The 25,115-nt window shown below is 47.6% G+C and overlaps 1 protein-coding gene across 1 annotated transcript in view; it reads left to right on the forward strand.

The window, feature by feature from the left end:
• The window catches only part of CNNM1 (cyclin and CBS domain divalent metal cation transport mediator 1), a 300,200-nt gene that overhangs the window by 167,304 nt on the left and 107,781 nt on the right, over positions 1–25,115 (forward strand). Inside the window, exon 6 of the mRNA XM_030204797.1 lies at positions 5,177–5,224. Coding sequence (XP_030060657.1) covers positions 5,177–5,224 — 48 coding nt within the window. The remainder of the gene's footprint in view (positions 1–5,176; positions 5,225–25,115) is intronic.

The raw sequence follows: 25,115 nt of genomic DNA on the forward strand, positions 1-25,115 counted from the left end.
AGCATACACATGCGGAACAATGTGCGGCAGTTGGCGGGCTTGGTGGACAAGCTCCCTCCTGAGCAAGCCAAGCCATTTCAGGAGGTGGTCAGGCAGCTGAAGGCGTGCAGAAAATTCCTGGCCAGAGGGGTATATGATACCTTTGATGTTGCGTCCAGGGCCGCTGCTCAAGGTGTGGTGATGCGCAGACTCTCATGGCTGCGTGCCTCCGACCTGGAGAATAGGATCCAGCAGCGGATTGCGGACTCGCCTTGCCGTGCGGACAATATTTTTGGAGAGAAAGTCGAACAGGTGGTAGAGCAGCTCCACCAGCGGGATACCGCTTTCGACAAGTTCTCCCGCCGGCAGCCTTCAGCTTCTACCTCCACAGGTAGACGTTTTTATGGGGGAAGGAAGACTGTTCCCTACTCTTCTGGTAAGCGTAGGTACAATCCTCCTTCTCGACAGCCTGCGGCCCAGGCTAAGCCCCAGCGCGCTCGCTCTCGTCAGCAGCGTGCGCCTCAGCAAGGCCCCTCGGCTCCCCAGCAAAAGCAAGGGGCGAGCTTTTGACTGGCTCCAGCAGAGCATAGCCGACATCAACGTGTCAGTGCCGGGCGATCTGCCGGTCGGGGGGAGGTTGAAAGTTTTTCACCAAAGGTGGCCTCTCATAACCTCCGACCAGTGGGTTCTCCAAATAGTCCGGCAAGGATACACCCTCAATTTGGCCTCCAAACCTCCAAATTGCCCACCGGGAGCTCAGTCTTACAGCTCCCAGCACAAGCAGGTACTTACAGAGGAACTCTCCGCCCTTCTCAGCGCCAGTGCGGTCGAGCCCATGCCATCCGGGCAAGAAGGGCTGGGATTCTATTCCAGGTACTTCCTTGTGGAAAAGAAAACAGGGGGGATGCGTCCCATCCTAGACCTAAGGGCCCTGAACAAATATCTGGTCAAGGAAAAGTTCAGGATGCTTTCCCTGGGCACCCTTCTCCCCATGATTCAGCAAAACGATTGGCTATGCTCTCTGGACTTGAAGGACGCCTACACGCACATCCCGATACTGCCAGCTCACAGACAGTATCTGCGATTTCAGCTGGGCACTCGTCACTTCCAGTACTGTGTGCTACCCTTTGGGCTCGCCTCTGCGCCCAGAGTGTTCACGAAGTGCTTGGCTGTAGTAGCAGCGGCGCTTCGCAGGCTGGGAGTACACGTGTTTCCCTATCTCGACGATTGGCTGGTGAAGAACACATCCGAGGCAGGAGCTCTACAGTCCATGCAGATGACTATTCGCCTCCTGGAGCTACTGGGGTTTGTGATAAATTATCCAAAGTCCCATCTTCTCCCAGTACAGAGACTCGAATTCATAGGAGCTCTGCTGGATTCTCGGACGGCTCGTGCCTATCTCCCAGAGACGAGAGCCAACAACTTGTTGTCCCTCGTCTCGCGGGTGCGAGCGTCCCAGCAGATCACAGCTCGGCAGATGTTGAGATTGTTGGGCCACATGGCCTCCACAGTTCATGTGACTCCCCTGGCCCGCCTTCACATGCGATCTCTCAATGGACCCTAGCTTCCCAGTGGTTTCAGGCTGCTGGGGATCTAGAAGACGTGATCCACCTGTCCACGAGTTTTCTCAAATCCCTGTATTGGTGGACGATTTGGTCCAATTTGACTCTGGGACGCCCTTTCCAAATTCCTCAGCCACAAAAAGTGCTGACTACGGATGCGTGTCTCCTGGGGTGGGGGGCTCATGTTGATGGGCTTCACACCCAGGGAAGCTGGTCCCTCCAGGAACGCGATCTGCAGATCAATCTTCTGGAGTTACGAGCGGTCTGGAACGCTCTGAAGGCTTTCAGAGATCGGCTGTCCCACCAAATTATCCAAATTCAGACAGACAACCAGGTTGCCATGTATTACATCAACAAGCAGGGGGGCACCGGATCTCGCCCCCTGTGTCAGGAAGCCGTCAGCATGTGGCTGTGGGCTCGCCGTCACAGCATGGTGCTCCAAGCCACATATCTGGCAGGCGTAAACAACAGTCTGGCCGACAGGTTGAGCAGGATTATGCAACCTCACGAGTGGTCGCTCAATTCCCGAGTAGTGCGCCAGATCTTCTGGGTGTGGGGCACCCCCTTGATAGATCTCTTTGTATCTCGAGCCAACCACAAAGTCCCTCAGTTCTGTTCCAGGCTTCAGGCCCACGGCAGACTGGCATCGGATGCCTTCCTCCTGGACTGGGGGGAAAGTCTGCTGTATGCTTATCCTCCCATACCTCTGGTGGGGAAGACTTTGTTGAAACTCAAGCAAGACCGAGGCACCATGATTCTGATTGCTCCTTTTTGGCCGCGTCAGATCTGGTTCCCTCTTCTTCTGGAGTTCTGCTCCGAAGAACCGTGGAGATTGGAGTGTTTTCCGACCCTCATCACACAGGACGAAGGGGCGCTTCTGCATCCCAACCTCCAGTCTCTGGCTCTCATGGCCTGGATGTTGAGAGCGTAGACTTTGCCTCTTTGGGTCTGTCAGAGGGTGTCTCCCGCATCTTGCTTGCTTCCAGGAAAGATTCCACTAAGAGGAGTTACTTCTTTCTATGGAGGAGGTTTGCCGTCTGGTGTGACAGCAAGGCCCTAGATCCTCGCTCTTGTCCTACACAGACCCTGCTTGAATACCTTCTGCACTTGTCTGAGTCTGGTCTCAAGACCAACTCTGTAAGGGTTCACCTTAGCGCAATCAGTGCATACCATTACCGTGTGGAAGGTAAGCCGATCTCAGGACAGCCTTTAGTTGTTCGCTTCATGAGAGGTTTGCTTTTGTCAAAGCCCCCCGTCAAACCTCCTACAATGTCATGGGATCTCAATGTCGTTCTCACCCAGCTGATGTAACCTCCTTTTGAGCCACTGAACTCCTGCCATCTGAAGTATTTGACCTGGAAGGTCATTTTCTTGGTGGCAGTTACTTCAGCTCGTAGAGTCAGTGAGCTTCAGGCCCTGGTAGCCCAGGCCCCTTACACCAAATTTCATCATAACAGAGTAGTCCTCCGCACTCACCCTAAGTTCTTGCCAAAGGTTGTGTCGGAGTTCCATCTGAACCAGTCAATTGTCTTGCCAACATTCTTTCCTCGTCCTCATTTCTGCCCTGCTGAACGTCAGCTGCACACATTGGACTGCAAGAGAGCATTGGCCTTCTATCTGGAGCGGACACAGCCCAACAGACAGTCCGCCCAATTGTTTGTTTCTTTTGATCCCAACAGGAGGGGAGTGGCTGTGGGGAAACGCAGCATATCCAATTGGCTAGCAGATTGCATTTCCTTCACTTACGCCCAGGCTGAGCTGGCTCTTGAGGGTCATGTCACGGCTCATAATGTTAGAGCCATGGCAGCGTCGGTAGCCCACTTGAAGTCAGCCACTATTGAAGAGATTTGCAAAGCTGCGACGTGGTCATCTGTTCTCACATTCACATCTCATTACTGCCTGCAGCAGGATACCCGACGCGACAGTCGGTTCGGGCAGTCAGTGCTTCAGAATCTGTTCAGGGTTTAGAATCCAACTCCACCCCCCTAGGCCCATGTTTTGTTTTTGTTCCAGGCTGCACTCTCAGTTAGTTGGATAAGTTGTTAGGTCAATCTCAGTTATGTCCTCGCCGTTGCGAGGCCCAATTGACCATGTTTGTTGTTCTGAGTGAGCCTGGGGGCTAGGGATACCCCATCAGTGAGAACAAGCAGCCTGCTTGTCCTCGGAGAAAGCGAATGCTACATACCTGTAGAAGGTATTCTCCGAGGACAGCAGGCTGATTGTTCTCACAAACCCACCCGCCTCCCCTTTTGGAGTTGTGTCTTCCCTTCTCTTTGTCTTGCTACATATGAGACTGGCCGGCACGAGCCGGTTTCGGGCGGGAAGACGGCCGCGCATGCGCGGTGCGCATCGGCGCGCGAGGGCTAGCAAAGGCTTTTGCTAGTGAAGATTCCGATTGGAGGGGCTGCCGTGGACGTCACCCATCAGTGAGAACAATCAGCCTGCTGTCCTCGGAGAATACCTTCTACAGGTATGTAGCATTCGCTTTTTGCTTTGTAGACATGGAAAAGATTGCTTTATGATTGACTTTATACAGTTCAACAAATTTTTGATTATAAAATTAATTGAGGCTGATATTCTGTGGTGGTGGTGGTGAGAAACTTAAACACCAGCATATAAATTGATACATATATTCAGTGCCATTACATGTATAGTCAGCAGCACTGAATATAAATGTGAGTTCAGTATCACTGTCACTATCCATCTAGTTTAGTTCAGCAGGACTGAATAAAAAGATTAAGGAGGGCTTTTACTAAGATGCACTAGCGTTTTTAGCTCGTGCTAAAAATCAGCTGACGCTAAACGCTGAGACACCCATAGGAATATAATGGGCGTCTCAACGTTTAGCGCTTGCTGATTTTTAGCACAAGCTAAAAACCCTAGCTCATCTTAGTAAAAGACCCCCATAGTTTATCTGAACAATGGATTAAAATCACCACAATCTGGATAATATTTTAGGTCCTCCCTTGCTCCAACCTGTCCCAGTCAATGCACTGTGTAGATAGTCTTGGGCCAGTTAAAGGAATTTTCAGCCTAATTCTGTCATATAGGGGGCAGTTCTAGAAAGGAAGCTAAAAGTTAGGAACCCAAAGTGTAGGCACTAGGCTAGTATTGTATAATGGCAAATTTATGTGCCTAATCCGTTATAGTCACAATTAGGTGCTTAAATTTAGGCGCAGTCACTTACACTTGCTCAATGGCAGGTATAAATGGGTATATTAAATGCAGTAGTTAGGCACCTAACTGATAGTATTCACTAAAGCATGTGCTTAAATAGATTGCCCCAGGACCCTCTCATGTGAATGCCCCCTTTGCAATTACGTGCTAGAACATTTAGGCACCAAGTTAGAGAATAGTGCTTAAGTACACTTAGACGCCTTGCTGCCATTTTACCCCATTTTGACGCATAACTTCTGTTTTAAAGCCATAAGTTAAGCACCTAATTTGTGGCTAACTTTTTGCCTTCTTTATAGAATTAGTGATATAGTGTTTGAAAATACACAGCAGAGTTATATGTTCACTTGCCGCTGGTGAATATTTGAATATTAGGCTCATGTTACTTAATTATTATTTTTTAAGTAGATCATATCTGTATTCATCAAATATGTGTGTGTGTGTGTTTTGTTTTTTTTTAGATAATGATGTGAGGAAAGTTAGCAGTCTTGCTGGATCTTCCTTCCTCTGTATGTATCTACTCCAAAATTTTCACTATCTTATTGTCAAATTGAAACATAAATGTAATACATTTGCATTCTTTCAGTAATCAAATTTAGTAAAAACATTTTTTCATTGACAAGCAGGATAGCATCAGGCATACAAGTGGATGACATCATCCAGCGATGCTGGGACAGAGCAATTTTCCCACGGTTTGAAACTAGTGTAGTTCTGATCATCTGCAACTCTCCCTGTGAGTTGCCTTAGTTTTGCTTTTTTTCTGCTCTTCCAAACAGACAAGAAAGAATCTTGAAGAAACTTCTTTGTGTCCTACCAACATTACTTCAGTCAATGTCTTCATTCACGCTTTAGTTTTATTATGTCTAAAGAAAAAGGACCCCCCCCCCCAAAAAAAAAAAAAAAAAAAAAGAATAGTAGACATTTTACTGTTCTATTGCTTAACTCCCATTACTAGTGCAGAGCTCTGGCACAAGTCAAGCCAAGTTTCAGAGCCTCTTTTGTCTTGAATTAGAAAAATGACCACACATGATACCCTCAGGAGATGTCATTTGTTTAGTGCCTATTCACCAAGAGGAAGACAACTATGTGGACAGTGTCCCCGAGGACCTGGTAAAAGCAATTCTTCTCACTCCAAGAGCATTATGAGATAAAAGAATCACTCTTGAAAATAACAAAAAGCTACCAAGGCTTCCTAAATTTCATATATACATGGAACAATTCAAAAGCTCTCTTATTAAAAGCTAGTTCTTTCCTAAGAAAATCTGAAAATGAACAAAAAGAGATAAGGCTATTAAACAATATGGCCAAAGGAAAAAGCAAGGGCTGTAGATAGTTTGTGAAGGAACAGCATGTTTTAAGCCTATAAACTGTATTGGATATTTTCCTGTCTTAAGTATATCTGAAGTGTATTTCTCCTGTTTGGCCAGCAGATGGTGCATGTTTATTCTTAAAGCTGTTACGCAGGACTGACTTCTCTTTCTTTTAGTTGGCACACAGATAATAGGAAGTGCCTGTAGTGATGTAACCAGTTTTTATTTGAAACTTGACTGTTCTGGGCTCTGATTGGCCTGGAGTTTGAAATTACCCAGCAGATGCTAGCTATTGCTTCAGTTTTAGACTGAAGAAGAGAGAGAGAGAGAGAGGATCTCTTTGCTGAAGCTCTGTGAACAGATATATGTCCTGATCTCCCCAGGTATTTTCTAGGAAGTAAGCAAACGTTTAATTAGTTTTATAATTGATCCATATTTCAGTTACCTGTTACTGTTTTGCTGATTGCATATTTTTTTGTTCATTGTTCAGTTTTTAAGACAATAAATAATTGTTTATTGCCTCTGTTGGTCTGGACTGAAAAAGAATCCTGGTGGTTTGTGTGTTGGGTCTGTGAATGCTTTCTGGGAACTGTGGGACCACTTGGAGTGTGGCTCCAGTAACATAGAAATCACTGGGGATAATTGGACAGTGGGAGACTCGCCCAGAGGTGATTGGGAGGAGAGTGGGAGACTCGCCCAGTCGGTGGGAAGAGGGTGCTAGTGTAGAGCACAAGTAGCAGCTGCAGGCAGATGTGAGCTGTGCTGGGGATAGACCCTCTAAGTGGCTGCGGGGTAACCCCAGGCAGTGGCGTAGCTAGGTGGGGTGCAAGGGGAGCGTCCGCTCCCCCAATTAGATTTCAAAGGAAAACGGCGCCTACCTCGCCTGCTGCTGAGCCGCCACACAACAGCATGGATTTTATTTTAAATTTTGCTGCACTTGTTCTCCCCTTTCTCTCATTGTACCAAAACGACTGTCCCGCTTCTTTCCTTTCCTCAAACACTCCCCCCGCTTGAGCCTAGCAGACTAACACCAAAACTTTTGCTTTCTCTTCCTCCTCCCCCCCCTCGGTTCCTCAAACCTGCTTTCTCTAGCAGCCCCTCCCTGCTGCTGTTTCCCTGCAACGATCACAGGCTGCCTGAGTGAGCCGGAATCTGATGCTTCCTTCTGCTCCGCCCCTGCCCCTCTGACACAACTGTGTACGTAGGGTTACCATATTTTGTCCTCTGAAAAAGAGGACATATGTCCCGCCCATGCCCCACCCACGCCCCACCCCTGTCACATATTCCCCTCCCCTGCCCCCCTGTCACCTCCCCTCCCTCCGTCACCTCCCCTCCCCTTACTTACTACTGCCCAGAACACGGCTACCAGACTTATTTTTGGCAAATCAAAATTCGAAAGTGCATCACCTCTTCGAGCAAAGCTTCACTGGCTCCCCATCAAAGAAAGAATAAATTTTAAGATCAACACAATGACCCACAAGATTATCCACAGCGAATCCCCTGGCTACATGAATGAATTGATCGACCTCCCTGCTAGAAACAGATCTATTTCTTCACGAACTTATCTTAACCTACACCTTTCCAATAGTAGAGGAATTAAGTACAAGACCTACTACGCATCCAGTTTCTCCTTTTTGGGCAGCCAGCTTTGGAACGCTCTACCCAGACCAATCCGATTAATAAACGACTTCTTACCCTTTAGAAAAATGCTGAAAGCTCATCTCTTTAAGCAAGCCTACCCAAATGCCCCAACCTAATCTCGGCAACTTCCACCCCCAATTCTGTTCTGACTTAAATACCAACCTCCCATCCTTCTCTTTCCATCTCTCCTTAATTTTTCCCTCCTTACCCTTTCTCCCAAATTACACTATCCTATCCTGTCTACCCTCTTTTATCCTAGTCCTATTTTATCCAGCTCAACTTATCATACACTACTAAGCCCAACTTTATAGTGTTTTACTACTGTTTTATTAAAATTCTATTAACTTTGTATTTCAAATTACTATGTAAGCCGCATTGAGTCTGCATTATATGGGAAAGCGCGGGGTAGAAATGTAATAATAATAATAATATCTACTGCCCTGGTGGTCTTCCCTTTGCCACATCCCACCCTCGCGTACACATAGGGTTACCATACGTCCGGATTTACCCGGACATGTCCTCTTTTTGAGGACAGGTCCGGGCATCCGGACGGGTTTTGCCAGTCCGCCCGTTTGTCCAGATTTCTGGACAAACGGGCGGACGGCGGGCCTATCCTAGCTTCCCCTCCCCTTACTTACTATCTACTGCCCTGGTGGTCTAGTGACCTCTTCGGGGCAGGAAAGAGCCCCCTCTTTCCTGCCCAGAGCTCTGTCCTTGCCCTGCATCCTGTTGCTGTGATGGTCTCGGGATTCAAGATGGCCACTGAGTGTTGAAGTCTTGTGAGGCCGCTTCAATTCTCGGCGGCCATTTTGAATCCTGAGATCGTCACAGCAACAGAATGCAGGGCAAGGCAGCGCTCCGGGCAGGAAAGAGGGGGCTCTTTCCTGCCCCGAAGAGGTCACTAGACCACCAGGGCAGTAGATAGTAAGTAAGGGGAGGGGAAGCTAGGATAGGCCCGCCGTCCGCCCATTTGTCCAGAAATCTGGACAAACGGGCGGACTGGCAAAACCCGTCCGGATGCCCGGACGTGTCCTCAAAAATCCGGACGTATGTGTACGCGAGGGTGGGATGTGGCAAAGGGAAGCATTCGGCACCGGCTCAGGCAGCCTGTTATCGCTGCAGGGAAACAGCATCAGGGAGAGGCTGCTAGAGAAAACAGGTTTGAGGAGTGGAAGGGGAGGAAAAGGTTAGATTGAGAACAGAAGACGGTATCAGCCAAGGAAGTTGGATAAAAATAGAAGACAGCCAGGGTGAGTGAGCCTATCTAGCTCATTATATGAAATAGAAATTGAGTATCACTACAACAGCTTAAAAAAATTAATTTCTTTGTTACCAGCAGCAGATGAATCCATTAACTGATGGGTTGTATCCGCCTACCAGCAGGTGGAGATAGAGAACAGTGAAAAACCATAGTGCCCTCTTGGACGGCTAGCTCCATCTGCCTTCAGTATTTCTCTATCTCCCAGCAGGTGTGGACGTAGCTTGATCAGCACCTGGAAAAATTCTGCCTGGGGTGGCTCCTGTGCTTTGCCAGTTGAAGCTGGGGTGTTGTGGCTGGTGGTGCCCACTTTGAAGGCATATAGGTTCGCCCTTTCCCTGCCTTACCCATCCCCCTGCCTACCGTAGTACCTCTGATGATGCTTGCCTCCAACTTGCCTCACAGTGTTTAAAAAAAAAATACGGAGTACGCATTGATTCTGCGTAATTATTCTGAGGCTATTTTCAGCGTGCAGCTTGACCGGAGCTCGTTTGACTCGGTCTTTTGAGGTGTGAGTGGTGCCCAGCTCCTCCGGGGAGGTCCCACGGACGCCGTTCCGAACGGGGTAAGTTTTGGCGCGAAGCCACCATTTTACTTATATAATTCCATTCGGTCGGACGATTGCTGCTGAGGCAGTTAAACGCTGCGCCCATTGTGGTAAACACAGATCAGCAGCAGGGCTCTGTAAGACGTGCTCTTTAGATGCTAGAGCTAGTACAAGCATGGCGAGCGATGATTCTTCCCGCTCAATGGAGCTGGCAGCGGGCACCATTTTGGAAGCGCCGCATGTCTCGACCCTCGCTGTTGCGGAGGAGTCTGAGTGCTGGGGGACGCCTCGGTTAGAGGCTACCAGAGGAGCTCCTATTCCCGTTACTCCTAATTCAGAGACGGAGGGTCAGGGTGAGTTTTTCTCCCCTGAGTTTATGCTTTTAATGCATAAAGCCTTCATGCTGAAAAGAGCTCTGCCGCAGGTGTCTGACACTGCGCTGCTACCTGATTTCCCCCCGGGTGTTGATGGCTTGGGGCTGGCTACTTCCCCCGAGCATTGGAGGATGCTAAACATAGATGGGTACATTCCCCGTCGGAGAGTGGTGCACTCCCCAACCCCCCCCCCCCCCCACCCGTGGTTGGGCTATGGGGATTCTGAGGGTTCTGGCAGGGCCTCATGGTCTGATGAGCCAGAGGAAGGTGCCGGTTTGCCACCGGATCTGGATGATCCCAATGCGGTGAGGATTTTCCACCGCAACGAGCTACCAGCACTCCTTTCTGACGCCTTGCAGGCCCTCTCAATTGATGGTCCTGCCAAGGGCGAGGCCTCCTCTGGTAATCCTAGGATGGTGAGTACTATGAAGCCTGCTCGAGCCATTCCTGTGCGTGACTCCATCCAAGAGCTTATTTCAGCTCAATGGTCTGAACCCGATAGACCTTTAAAAGTGGCCAGGGCTATGGGTCAGCTTTACTCTCTAAGTGAGGAGCACTTGGCCCCTTTGGGGATGCTTAAAGTGGACACTTTGGTCATGGCGGTGACTAAGAGGACCACCCTCCCCGTAGAGGGAAGGGTTGTCCTGAAAGACATGCAGGACCGGCGGCTTGAATCCGCGTTGAAACGGAGAGATATCGGGCCTCGCCTTAAGGACGTCTATTTGCAGTTCCTATGCTGCCCGGGCCTGCCTATCCTGGTTACAACAGGCAGTGGAGCAGCCCACGGATGGTGCGGAGTCCCTCGCTGAGGTTGCACCACGGATGGAGTCGCCCCTGTCATTTTTGGCTCATGCCCTTTATGATCTGGTAAGAGCTTTGGCTAAACAGATGTCTGTGGCGATTGCTGCCCGTCGCCTTCTATGGCTACGGCATTGGGCGGCTGACATGGCCTCTAAGCACAGGCTGGTGAAGCTACCCTTTCGGGGCCACCTGTTATTTGGAGAGGAGCTGGAAAAAATTGTTAAAGACTTGGGGAACCCTAATCCCCAGCGGTTACCCGAGGATAGGCCGAAGCCTTCTTCCAAGGGTTCTTCCAAGGGTTCTTCCAGACCTCGCTTCCGTGAAGCTCGCAGGTATCGCCCGGGGCGCTCTGCTGGGTTTTCTCAACGTGCCCATTTTCAGCATTGGAACTCCTTTCGCTCGGATAAGCGTTCTGCAACGGCCGGTTCAAGGCCTATAGTTCAGGGGTGGCCCCCTCAATGACGGGGCACCGGTCCATTCCTCGGTTCCTGCAGTAGGGGGACGTCTTTCCCTCTTTTTCGAGGAATGGACCAAGATTACCTCAGATCAGTGGGTCTTGGACCTGATACTACTACTACTACTACTTAACATTTCTAGAGCGCTACTAGGGTTACGCAGCGCTGTACAATTTAACAAAGAGAGACAGTCCCTGCTCAAAGAGCTTACAATCTAATAGACAAGTGAACGGTCGGTCCGATAGGGGCAGTCAAATTGGGGCAGTCTGGATTCACCGAACGGTAAGGGTTAGGTGCCGAACGCAGCATTGAAGAGGTGGGCTTTAAGCAAAGACTTGAAGACGGGCAGGGAGGGGGCTTGGCGTAAGGGTTCAGGAAGGTTGTTCCAAGCATAGGGTGAGGCGAGGCAGAATGAGCGGAGCCTGGAGTTGGCGGTGGTGGAGAAGGGTACTGAGAGGAGGGATTTATCCTGTGAACGGAGGTTACGGGCCTCCTGATCAGAGAAGGTTACCGATTGGAATGCAGCGCCCTGGTGAGAGACGTGTTTGTGGAGTCCCGATGTGGTACTGCCGTCAAACGAGTGGCGGTAGAGGAGACCTTACAAGTCTTGTTGCACCTCGGAGCGGTGATCCCTGTGCCTCCCGCCAAACGCAGCAGTGGTCGCTACTCCATTTACTTTGTGGTGCCTCGAAAAGGTGGGTCTTTCCGACCGATCCTCGACTTAAGATCAGTCAACGAGGCACTAAGAGTGCGACATTTTCGCATGGAAACCCTGCGCTCCGTCATTGCGGCGGTACAGCCAGGAGAGTTTCTCATGTCTCTGGACCTAAAAGAAGCTTACTTGCACATTCCTATTTGGCCCCCGCATCAACGGTTTCTCCGGTTTGTGGTGTTGGGAAAACATTTCCAGTTTCTGGCCTTGCCTTTTGGCCTCGCCACAGCTCCCCACACCTTTTCCAAGGTAATGGTGGTAGTAGCTGCCTTTCTCAGGTGAGAGGGTATCAGGGTTCATCCGTACCTCGACGACTGGCTCATCAGAGCGGATTTGGCAGAAGAAAGTCGTCTGGCCACAGCAGTCTCTAGGCTGGGTCGTCAGTATACCCAAAAGTCACCTGACCCCCCTCTCAATCTGTCGAATATTTGGGGGTCCGTTTCGACACGGCCTCGGGGTTTGTCTTTCTGCCCGACCAAAGGTGGTGCAAGCTTCAGAATTAGGTCCGTCTGCTCCTGTGGATGCCTTGCCCGCGAGCTTGGGACTTTGTACAGCTGTTGGGGTTGATGACGGCCACTTTAGAGGTAGGGCCATGGGCGAGAGTGCACTTGAGACCACTGCAGATTGCCCTGCTTCAACGTTGGCCTCCAATGTCCCAGGATTATCAATGCCCGGCTCAGTATGGAGTGGTGGCTCTCCGACAGCACGCTGCGGCGAGGAATGCCGCTGGCGCTTCCCTCTTGGTGCCTGGTGATAACCGATGCCAGCCTGGGCGGCTGGGGAGCACATTGCCAGGGAAGCTATGCCCATGCTCTGTGGACACCCGCGGAAACGGGGTGGTCCATCAATTGCTTGGAACTGAGAGAGATATTCCAGGCTCTTCTGGCCTTTCACAAGACTCTGGAGGGGCTGGCTGTCAGAGTTCTGTCGGACAACACGACAGCAGTGGCTTACATAAATCGCCAGGGCGGCACTCAGTGCAGAGCGCTGGCCGCGTAGGCCACTCAGATTTGCCACTGGGCCGAACTCCACCTGCAGCTTCTGTCAGCAGCTCACATTGCAGGTCAGAGCAACGTTCAAGCCGATTTCGTAAGCAGGCATCAAATCGACCCAGCGGAGTGGGAACGGGCAGACAAAGTGTTTCTTCAGATTTGTGCCAAATGGGGAATGCCCATAGCGGATCTAATGGTGTCAAGCGCCAATGTCAAAGTCCCGCGCTTTTTCAGCAGATGGAGAGATCCTCGCTCGGCGGGGTTGGATGCTCTGGCTCAACCCTGGCCCTCGGGCGTCCTGTATGTGTTCCCTCCTTGGCCCTTGATTGGTTGAGTCCTGCAAATTCGGCTACATCGAGGCGTGGTGATTCTTATTGCCCCAGATTGGCCCAGGCATCCGTGGTACGCGGACCTTCGGCGGATGTGGGTGGAGGCCCCTCTTCCTTTGTCTTTTTGGTGGCCATGACCTCGGCGAGACATGTGTCTGAGCTCCAGGCGCTGTCCTGTCGAGACCCCTTTCTGCAATTCTCAGAGTCCAGAGTAACGGTACGTACGATGCCTTCCTTCCTGCCTAAGGTGGTTTCAGCGTTTCTCCTGAACCAGCCCATTTATCTGCCCTCCTTCTCTAGAGAGGAGTTTCCAGAATCGCTTGGGCAGTTACATCTTTTGGATATCCGCAGGGCTCTGTTGCAATATCTGAATATGTCAAATTCCTTCAGGACTTCTGATCACCTTTTTGTGTTGTTATCAGGTCCCTGAAGAGGGTCTCCAGCGTCTAAGGCCACTGTAGCCCGTTGGCTCAAGGAAGTCATTTTTTCTGCGTATCTGCTGTCAGGGCAGCCTCCGCCTGACACGTTCAAGGCGCATTCCACGAGAGCGATGTCCTCCTCTTGGGCTGAAACGGGAGCACTCTCTCTTCAAGAGATCTGTAGTGCGGCTACTTGGGCTTCTGAGCTCTCTTTTGTCCGACATTACAGGCTGAATGTTGCAGCGAAGCAGGACGCGATTTTTGGAGCACAAGTGCTTGCTCGCAGAGTTGCATGTTCCCGCCCTAACTAGGGAGTGCTTTTGTACAACCTATCAGTTAATGGATTCATCTGCTGCTGATGACAAGGAAGGGAAAATTAGGTTCTTACCTTGGTAATTTTCTTTCCTGTAGTCACAGCAGATGAATCCATGATCCCTCCCTGTCTGACTCTGTTTTTTGTTCAGTTCTCTCATGCAGATGTGTTCCCTCATCGGGAGGAGTTGCAAAACAGTTTTCAGGATTTCTATATACTGTTCTATTACAGGAGGTTGAGATCATCCCTCCTTTGTATGGTTATTGCTCCTGTTCTGGGGCGTTCGTTCACTGTGAGGAAAGTTCATGTTATTCTACTTTGAGGATTCACTCTGCTTTGGAAGTTTCAAATACTGAAGGCAGATGGAGCTAGCCGTCCAAGAGGGCACTATGGTTTTTCATTGTTCTCTATCTCCACCTGCTGGTAGACGGATACAACCCATCAATTAATGGATTCATCTGCTGCTGACTAAAGGAAAGAAAATTACCAAGGTAAGAACCTAATTTTCCCGTAGCTGGAAGAAACAGCAGTTAAAAACTATTTTTTTTTGCTCATTTTTCTACACTGTTCTATACAATACAGATGAAATTTCAGTGAGGATATCCTGTTTCTTGACAGGTTCATCTTAACTGTTGTAATCTGCCTTGAGAAGCAAGGTGTTATAAAGTTGACGGAATATATTGAAATTAAATGTAGGTAAAATTAAACTCTCCTTTCATTGGGACTCATGGAATCACATCTTTACTTCTTGTTTTGTAGAAGGTTACATTTTAGATACACAAATACACAGTGGTACTGGACTTGGGAAGGTGAGAAGCGGGGGGGGGGGGGTTGAGGGAAGAAGAAGGTGGTGGACTCAGGATAGGGACTGAGGGAAAAAGGAGCAGTGCTGGTCTCAAGAGAGGGCTAGAAAAAAAGTGAGAGATAAAGAGAAAGTGGTGCTGGACTCACGGGGAGGGGGTGCTGAGGGATAAAGAGAAAGTTGCTGGATTCAGGAGAGGCTGAGGGAATGAGAGGAAGAGTTGCTGGACTCATGGGGAGCTGAGGGAACGAGAGGAAGAGTTGCTGGATTCTTGGGGGGGCTGAAGGAGAGGTTCTGGACTCCAGGGGGACTTAGGGAAGAAGAGCGAAAGGTCCTGGACTCATTGGGGAGAATGGAAATGTGCTGAACCAATGGGGGGGGGGGGAATAGGGAGGGAAGGGGACAGGTGTTCGATCTGCAGGGGTAGGGGGATAGGAGAGATGCCAGACTACAGGTCAGGGGCCAGGGAGAGAGGAAGAAGATGGAAGGCCATAGGCGGATGGAGAGAGTAAGTAGGAGAAGGGAAGAGAAGCTGGACTCACAGGAGATGCAGGTACACAAACCTTGATGCGGTGCTCCTTCCTCGGTTATGTATGGGGCTAAACCATGCTTAGCAGGCTTTTATTTTACTGTGCAGTTTGCCACTTACACAAACTGGAAAGGTGCATGGCACTGGGGTATGTGTAGCCACTTTTCTTGGCACCAGGCTGGATTTCCTGAGTAGACTCTCCTCTCCGAGCTGCTGCCTTGCTGAACACTGAAGCTTCGCTTTGAGGTGTGGGAAAGGGAGAGAGAGATAGAGAGGGGACAGGGAACTGCTGGACCATAATGGGGGGGGGGGGGGGGGAGGAGAAAGAGAGAGAGAGGACATGGAGTTGCTGCACCATATGGGTGGAGGGAAAGGAAGAGAAGACAGAGAATTGCTGGACCATAAACGTGGAGGGGCAGAGAGGACAGAAAGGTGCTTGACCATAGGTGTAGAAGGGATAGGGAGTTACTGGACCATAGGGGTGGAGGGAGAGGAAGAAGGGATAGGGAGTTGCTGGACCATAGGGAGGAAGGAGGGGAGGAGAAAGGAAATTGCTGGACCATAGGGGTGGAAGAGAAGGGAAAGGGGACGGGGAAATGTTGGACCATATTGGTGGAGGAGAGGGGAGGGACAGAGAGATGCAAGGGTGTAAGAATGGAGAGGGAGGGTGAGCTACTTGGCATGGTGGAACCATGTGGGATCTCAAGGAGAGGAGTGTGAGAGGAGGTGAAAGAAAAGGGAATGAGGCCAGGGATGGAGTGACACAGGAGATGTAGGGGGGAGAGGAGGACATGGAAAGTTGATAGGTATTGGCAAGTGAAATATAGGTGGAGGAATGAAGAGCAAGAAGGTGAAATTTGAGGGGAGAGACAGAAAACAGAGAGAGAGAGGAAATATATTAGAGAGATACAGTGAGGGAATTGGAAACGATAAGAGTAACGTGGAGAAAGGACAAATGGACTGCACTTACTGGAAATAGAGCAGAAGACATACAGGAAAACAGAAAAGAAACTGGAAACAATATGCTTGGAAAAATAAAGTACCCAGGCAACAAAGGTAGAAAAAAAGTGTTTTATCTGAATTTATTTGGTGGAATACGTTAACTTTGGGAAGTGTGCATCATGGATGTCTTTGTATTTTTTTCAGTACAAGAGGAAACACATTTTTGTTTTTATTTTTCCTATGTTGTGGTACATACTGAGTTTTGACTTCTTTGGTTTCCCACTTCAGTTTTTGTCTTTATATTTCTAATTTGTGATCCCTTGTTCTGTATTTGGTGTGTGATCGAGGTGTAGTATTTTTATTTTTTGTTACATTTGTACCCCGCGCTTTCCCACTCATGGCAGGCTCAATACGGCAGGCAATGGAGGGTTAAGTGACTTGCCCAGAGTCACAAGGAGCTGCCTGTGCCGGGAATCGAACTCAGTTCCTCAGTTCCCCAGGACCAAAGTCCACCACCCTAACCACTAGGCCACTCCTGTGTAGAATTCTGTAGCAGTCCCACTTGTTCTGTTGTACCAGTGATAGGTGTATTGGTATTCTAGCGCCCTGTGTATTGTTTGTTGTGCTGCCTGTTCTTACATAGGGTTCTTGTTGTTTAAATCATAGGAATCAGTGCTACTGTTCTATGGTAGATTTTGTACATGTATGTTGAGCTGGAGGTAAGTTACATTTAGCGACAACAGGTATTTTCTTGCCTCCGGAGGCTCACACTCTAAGCTTGTAGAGAAGGTAATGGAGCAGCAGTGGAATTTGAACCCTGGCTTCCCTGGTTCTCAGCTCACTTCTCTATTAGATTCATCTAATATAGATAATGCCTATTCCAAACATGTTTTGTAACTCTGCAGTAAACCTGGTGGCCATTTGGCAACTTATCAAAAATGTGATAGCCAAATCATCTTATGGTTTTCAGTAACCACAGGATTTCTGTTACAGTTCTGCTGAACATCACTGTTCACATGGCCAACAGGAAGATGCTGGACTAGAGAGCTAGGACTGACTGGGAGCCAAGTTTTAAAAGTACCTGCATATATTTACAGAATACTGTAAATACTATTCTGTTTAATAATTAGTATTATTGTGGTACAGTAAGTATATGGATGTTTTTGGCACATAATTGTCTGGAGTGTATTCAGTGTAAATACCTTCAGTAATAGAGATACTAGGGGGAAATGACTAGTGCAGGTGCACCAGAGACACAGTGAAGGGGTCCTTCACTGCTGTGCTCAAAAGTGCCCTCCCTTTGCTGCTAACATAGGTGCTGCCTTCACCTTAAGGATTTTACCTAGCCCTGCCCTGCCCTGCCCCAACCCCACTCTAGGCCCACCTCACTCCAACTTGGCCTCCCCAAACAACTGACACTGACCACACATATATGCCTATGAGGATTTTAACCCCGGCCCTTCAGCCTTGCACTGGTGCCTATTTTACAGAAGTCTGTTCCCCCTGATGTCAAAACCTGGCTACACCTCTGACCCCCAGGCAGTTGGCTAGGCATTTTGTGACATAGTGCTAAACCCGTGTTTAAAGAAAACATCATCTCTTGCTGTGATGGTAATATTTTGAAACAAGGAACTTTCATAATGAACATAAAACTAAGATACCATCTTTATAGATAACGCACAGATATTTACCTAACCTATCCTATAGATTATTCTAAAAATATTATTTACTACAGACAATAAAAATGTAATGTAAAATAAGATTAAAAGGAAATAGTTACAACATATAAAAAATCTAATTAAATAAAACAGATAAAAAAATAAATACACATGTGGTCTAAATAAAAAAATATGTAAATACATGTGTGGTCTAAAAGAAAAAATATATAAAACTAATATAATATGGAAATGATAAAAGCAGATCAGCAATAGATATACATCAACTTTTATTCGTGCAAATAATAATCTTTTGTATCACCTGACACTGGTCGTGTTTCGCCCGGAAGGGCTGCCTCAGGGGCTATACTGTGGACTTTACTGGCAAATATGCAGAATGTCAGTAAGCAGATTCCAACTTCAGCGTTGAAAAAAACCAGCAAAAACACTATTTGAGAATTGCAATCCTTGTTACTAGTAGAGCAGCGTATACAAGCAAGTCTCACAATTGCTGGAAAAAAGGGCGACAGCGTTTAACGCTTGCTAATCAGTGTGCACTAAAAACGCTAGCGCGCCATTAGTGCAGCTTAGTAAACAGGGCCCTAAGTAGTAAATTTAAAACAAGTTGGAGAAAATATTTCTTCACTCAACAAGTAATTAAACTCTGGAATTCATTGCCAGAGAATGTGGTAAAAGCAGGTAGCTTAGGAGGGTTTTAAAAAGTTTTGGATAATTTTGTAAAAGAAAAGTCCATAAGCCATTATTAAGATGGACGGGAAAATCCACTGCATATTGTAGGATAAGCCAATCAGAGGTAACTACTATACGTCATATGCCTCCCAATACTCCAGTAAAGCTGAACAGTGTTATGGTGTGGGCCAGTAAACCTCAGTAACAACGCACTGTATTAGACCGTCAGCTACGCAGTCTTATTGTTGTAATCCTCACAGGTTTCTGGCCACCCCTACCCCATGCTGATTGTTTACTAAATAAATTATTATTTTATAACATCGCTTAAAGCGTCTCAAATTTGTATAAGAATGTACTCATCTTTAAAGAATGAAGTTAAATGTAGTCAGCTCGGGTTTTTCTTCTGACATGGCACATGTTTTGCTATGCAGCTTTATCAAGGAAGACCCCTAGAAGAAAAGAGAGTGACAGTCTCAACACCCTATATTTTAAATCTATGCATACCCTCAAATGCATGTGGCTTTTAAGTTTACCTAGACCACAGACTCCAAACCATCCTGCTGACTTAAGCCCTGGATTTAGCCAAGCTGAGGTGGGAGAACATGCCCTATGCAAGTCTTGTCAGTGGTGTCCCCTAGCCCTTACAGGACCGCAGTGGAAAGATGAATGTTCAGGTCTCACTATACAGGCTAAAATGACAACCACATGTAACAGTGCTGATGTGGTATACGTAATACAATGCCCTTGTGGCTTGGTGTATGTGGGACGCAGTAGCAGACCTATTAAGATACGTTTGAATGAACATAAATCACACATAGTTACCCAAACTAAACAAGCCCCATTGGTTTCCCACTAGGTTGATAAGAAGCGTACCACATCCGACCTTCGTTGGGTAATAGATCATGTCAAGAAAGGATGGGAGGGCAGTAACATCGAGAGTCTCCTTAATTATAAGGAACAAGAGTGGATTTATAGATTAAACACAGTGACCCCTAACAGGCTCAATATGGAAGTGGAATGGATGACATTGATTTGAGGTGTCCTGTGATAGGTTGGATCCCCATCCGTCATTAGTATAAAAAGCCAGATAAAACACGCCACCACCATCTTGCTCACACAGGGCTTAAGTTGGTAGGATGGTTTGGAGTCTGTGGTCTAGGTAAACTTAAAAGCCACATGCATTTGAGGGTATGCATAGATTTAAAATATAGGGTGTTGAGACTGTCTCTTTTCTTCTAGGGGTCTTCCTTGGTAAAGCTGCATAGCAAAACATGTGCCATGTCAGAAGAAAACCCCAAGCTAACTACATTTAACTTCATTCGTTAAAGATGATTACATTCTTATAAAAATTTGAGACGCTTTAAGCGATGTTATAAAATAATAATTTATTTCGTAAATAATCAGCATGGGGTGGTGGTGGCCAGAAACCTGTGAGGATTACAACAATAAGACACTATCCAGCTTATTTTCGAAAGTGATCGCCAGCCATTTCCCGACATAAATCGGGAGATGGCCGGCGATCTCGGGAAAGTGGCGAACAGTATAATTGAAAGCCGCTTTAATGACAGCATCGCCGCTTTCCCGTCGCCTCGCCGGCGAAAGTTGAAAGGGGCATGTCACCGGCTAAGCAAAGGCAGGCATGGGCGTGGCTACCAGATGGCCGGCTTTCGCGGATAATGGGGAAAAAAACCCCGGCGATAAGCAGTATTTCGCTGGGTTTACTTGGTCCTTTTATTTTCATGACCAAGCCTCAAAAAGGTGCCCCAACTGACCAGATGACCACCGGAGGGAATGGGGATGACCTCCCCATACTCCCCCAGTGGTCACCAACCCCCTCCCACACTAAAAAAATAAAATTAAAAACCTTTTTTGCCAGCCTGTATGCCAGCCTCAAATGCTGTACCCACCTCCATGACAGCAGAATGTGTTCTATCCTCCCACAGCCTTTCCCTGGTTGTGAGTGTGACACCTTTTCTGTTAGGTGCACTGCAGAGTCACATCAGCAATGCATTGTGGTGGGTGTAGGATACTGGGCTGTACTCCCATGCTGCTTTTCCCCCTGCTAACTGGGTCAGAGTGTGCCCTGTTTTACTTCCGTTAGTCCATGAGGTAGTGGCCATTTTTGTAAGCCAGTTTTAGATCCCTTTCATGTGTTAGCCACGTTAGAGAATGTTACTTCTTGCCTTGAATGTGGCTGAAAGAGGGCATTGTACAGCATTCTGCCAGCTCTGACCTACTGCTAAACTCAGTACCAGGGAGATTCATTGCCAGTGGGGCACAACCTCTGATCTGCAGTTAACTGTGAGTAAACGTGCTTATTCAAATAATGGACTTTTTCACAGAAGTTAGTCTTCAGGTGTCAACTGGTGTGCTAAGCGTATACAGCAGCAACAAGTCCTGTCCCTGGAGCACTTTTAGTGGGTACTGCAGTGCACTTAAGGCAGGCGGACCCAGACCCCCCCCCCCCCCCTTACCTGTAACACTTGTGCTGGTAATGGGAGCCCTCCAAAACCCACTGTACCCACATGTCTAGGGTGCCCAGTTGGTGTCTTGGCATGTCAGGGGGACCAGTGCACTACAAATGCTGGCTCCTTCCACGACCAAATGGCTTGGATTTCGCCGGGTTGGAGATGGCCGGCATTTTTTCCCATTATCGCTGAAAAACAAAACCGGTCATCTCCAACCTGGCGAAATCCAAGCCATTTGGCCGGGCTAAACCGTATTATCGAAAAAAAAAGATGGCCGGCCATCTTTTTCGATAATATGGTTCCGGCCAGCTGTAGCGCCGCCGCCACAATAGATCACTGGCGAATTATTTGGCCGGCGACGTTCGATTATGCCCCTCCACGTAGCTGACGGTCTAATACAGTGTGTTGTTACTGAGATTTACTGGCCCACACCATAACACTGTTCAGCTTTACTGGAGTATTGGGAAGCATATGAATTATAGTAGTTACCTCTGATTGGCTTATCCTAGAATATGCAGTTCCCCTATATTTTTACCCCTAGTGTAGGCTATTAAAGGGAACAGTAAAAACCGGGTGTATCTGTAATATATGGCAATTTGTTCGTAAGATGTATTCTAGGATAAGCAGCATAAAATCTGTTTTACTGTTCTGGGATCTTGCCAAGTACTTGTGACCTGAATTGGCCACAGTTGGAAATAGGACACTGGGCTTGATGGACCTTCGATCTGTCCCAGTATTAAATTTCTTATGTTCTTATGATATAATGTCTATCTCTACAGATTCACATATTAACATATCCAATAGTGTATTAATAATACATAAAAAGCATTATGATAATATAAATAATACAAATCAAAACTTAATGCCATTGCATAAAAACATAAAAGAATAATGATTAAATTAGTAAATAAAATGATCATCTGTGTGGTTGCCTACTGACATGTGTTAGCTACTGGATCATCATAATACCACAACTCTAGGGAAAAGGTGTCAAGTCTAGTTCTGCGTTCAAACCACAAAATAATACTGTATTGAGATCATAAATAAAACCACCTTCTTATTGTAACAATATCCTTTCTATGCTTCCCCCTCTCCATCTCAAATGAACCTTTTTTATTCCAAAAAACTTCAAAGTCCTCAATTGTGGTCAGCCACATACCAATGAAAAACCAAAAGGATGGATTGTATTTTTCTGATAATTCAACTTCTGTGTTCAGTCAATCTTCTTCTTACCATACGCTTGGTTTTACCCATATAGAGAAGTTACAAGGACAGATAACAATATAAATTACCTGAATAGAGTTACAGTCAGCAGAGTGCTTTAAAACATATGTCCTATTAATGATAGGATGTATAAATCTCTCTAAGGTTAAACTATGTCTGTACACCAAGCAATGTCTACATGTAGAATGACCAGTATGAATAAAATCACCTATTGACATCTCTGGCAACATAGAAGGTACTAGTCTCTCCTTTAGATTCTTATTTCTAGGATGTGCAATAATTGACATATAAGCAAGAATACGTCTCCATTATGTGCCAATTCTTCATAAATGATATTGTGAAAATGTTTGGCATATTGGGATAATCTAAGCGTGCATACAAGATCTGGCTTAGTCCTGTTGCACTTAACTGTCAAAAGAGACTGTCTATCCTGTGTTCTTGCTCTATTTTAAACTTTTCTTAATGCTGCTTTCTGGATAGCTTCTGTTTCTGAAACGTCAAGACATATTTTTCGCATGTATTTCAAAATAAACCTACCATCCAGAAACAGAAACAGAACCGGATCATCTCGAACATACTTAAATCTCTACTACCCAAATTGCAATGGTCTCAAATACAAATCAACCTATGCATCCAGCTTCTCCTATATAAGCACACAACTATGGAGTGGACTGCCAAAAGCTGTGAAAACAATCTACAACCATCTCAACTTCAGGAAATCGCTAAAAAGCAACTTGTTCAAAACGGCATACCCCACCGACCCAACATAAATGCCTACATCCTACAACACAGCAAAACCAAAGATCGTATTGGACACTATATAATACCTCCCTACCTTTGACCCCCATTGTGCTTGAAACACACAATCCTCATTTGACCACTACACTATTTTGTATTTGTATATCTACCGGACTTGGCAACTGCCTTTACTGTACAATCCAGCTTATTTTCGAAAGAGAAAGTTGCCCATATTTTGACCCAAATCGGGAGATGGGCGTCCGTTTCCCATGGGCGCCCAAATCGATATAATCGAAACCCGATTTTTGTCGTCCTCAACTGCAGTCCGTCACGGAAACGAACAAAGATCACGGGGCATGGCGAAGGCGGGACTGGGGCTTGGTTATCGGCTGAGGAGAGATGGGCGTCTTTAGCTGATAATCGAAACAAGAAGGGCGTTTCTGACGAGAATTTGGTCCGCTTTATTTGGACCCCTTTTTTTCAGTTCCAAGTCCCAAAACAGTGCCCCAACTGAGCAGATGACCACCGGAGGGAATCGGGGATGACCTCCTCTGACTTCCCCAGTGGTCACTAACCCCCTTCCACCAAAAAAACCCCCACTTTACAAACTTTTTTTCCCAGCCTGTATGCCAGCCTCAAATGCCGTACCCACCTCCATGACAGCAGAATGTGTTCTATCCTCTGACAGCCTTTCCCTGGTTCTGATGTGGGTCTCGGGTGAGTGTGACACCTTTTCTGTTAAGGGCACTGCAGAGTCACATCAGCAATGCATTGTGGTGGGTGTAGGGTATTGGACTCCGTGATTCCACTAGCTTGTGTTAAATGCTCACGATGTTGGTAGTTGGTAGGCTCTACTCCCATGGTGCTTTTCCCTCTGCTTACTGGGTCAGAGTGTGCCCTGTTTTGTTTCCGGTAGTCCATGAGGTAGTGGCCATTTGTGTAAGACACTTTTAGATCCCTTTCATGTCTTAGACACGTTACAGAATTTAGGCCCTCATGATCAAAAGCAAACTCTGGCGCTAGAGGCTGTTAACGCCATACTAGCGCCAGAGTTTGCAGCCGACCCATGATCAGAGCCCTCGAGCGCCTGAAACAGCAAATGCATGCTAAACATGGCTTCTAGCGCAATTAGCTTGCAAATGCATGCTAATTGGCGCTTAACGCATTCATCCCCAATGATCAGCGACCAGCGCGCCAAAGATTGGGTCGCTGGCCGCAGCAAAATCAATGCCAGCTCCGAGCTGGCGTTAGATTTTGCGGATCATTGGGGAAGAATGCAGTTGCATGCTGGCAGGCCCCCCTCCCCCCCCCCAAGGCAAACGCGAACGGGGGGCGGTCCCCCCCCCCCCCCCATGTTCACGGAGGGCTGGAGATCTGGTGGGTCTCCAGCACCCCCGAACCCACGCCGCCTCCCGAAAAACACTATCCTATCCTCCCACCCACCGACGGGGGGGGGGGGGGGGGGGACTGGAGGATCGGTGGGTCTCCAGCCCCCGAAACCCCCAGAAATCGTTGATTGGCTGCCTCCGGCCAAAGGATCTGACGGGGATCCCTTTTTTATTTTTGTATGACCTATATCTATCTTCCACAATGGGTCCACATTCCTTAAACTTCGCCATGTGTGCCTTGCATTTTATCCTCTTTTTCCCTTCCCTACTTCCCCCCTTCTCCCCCCTCCTTCCTTCCCTCCCTTCCATTCCCTGCCCGCCCAACCCTCCATACTTCCCTGCCATTAACCCCTCACTCTCCTTCCCGGACAACAGTTAGGGGAGTGTAGATCTAATGATGATGGGCTGCCCCCCCCCCCCCCCCACCTTGAATCATATCTTAGGGAACGAAACCTCTACGTGTATATAACTTATCTGCACATATTATTAGTTGAAATCAAACCTACATGAACAACATATGTAAACCAGAATTCTAGTGAACTTAACTCAATGTCCTGCATTTTAGATGCTCTCCCTTTCAGCAGAAGCGCCCGTTTCAAATGCAGGCTCTGTTGGTTTGTCTACCACGTGCTCTGAATCCTCAGCCTTGTTCTGAGTCCATGGAGTTATCATATTTTAGTCCTTGTTGTGCTTCTTGTGGCGTTGCAAAAGTTCTCCACATGCCGTCAATTTGCACCTTTAGTAGCGCTGGGTATAGCAGCATAAATCGTTGTTTGTCAGTTACCAAGCGTCGGCAGATAGGCCCAAAGCCCC

Source organism: Microcaecilia unicolor, chromosome 5, assembly GCF_901765095.1.
Source record: "Microcaecilia unicolor chromosome 5, aMicUni1.1, whole genome shotgun sequence".
Lineage (NCBI taxonomy): Eukaryota > Metazoa > Chordata > Amphibia > Gymnophiona > Siphonopidae > Microcaecilia > Microcaecilia unicolor.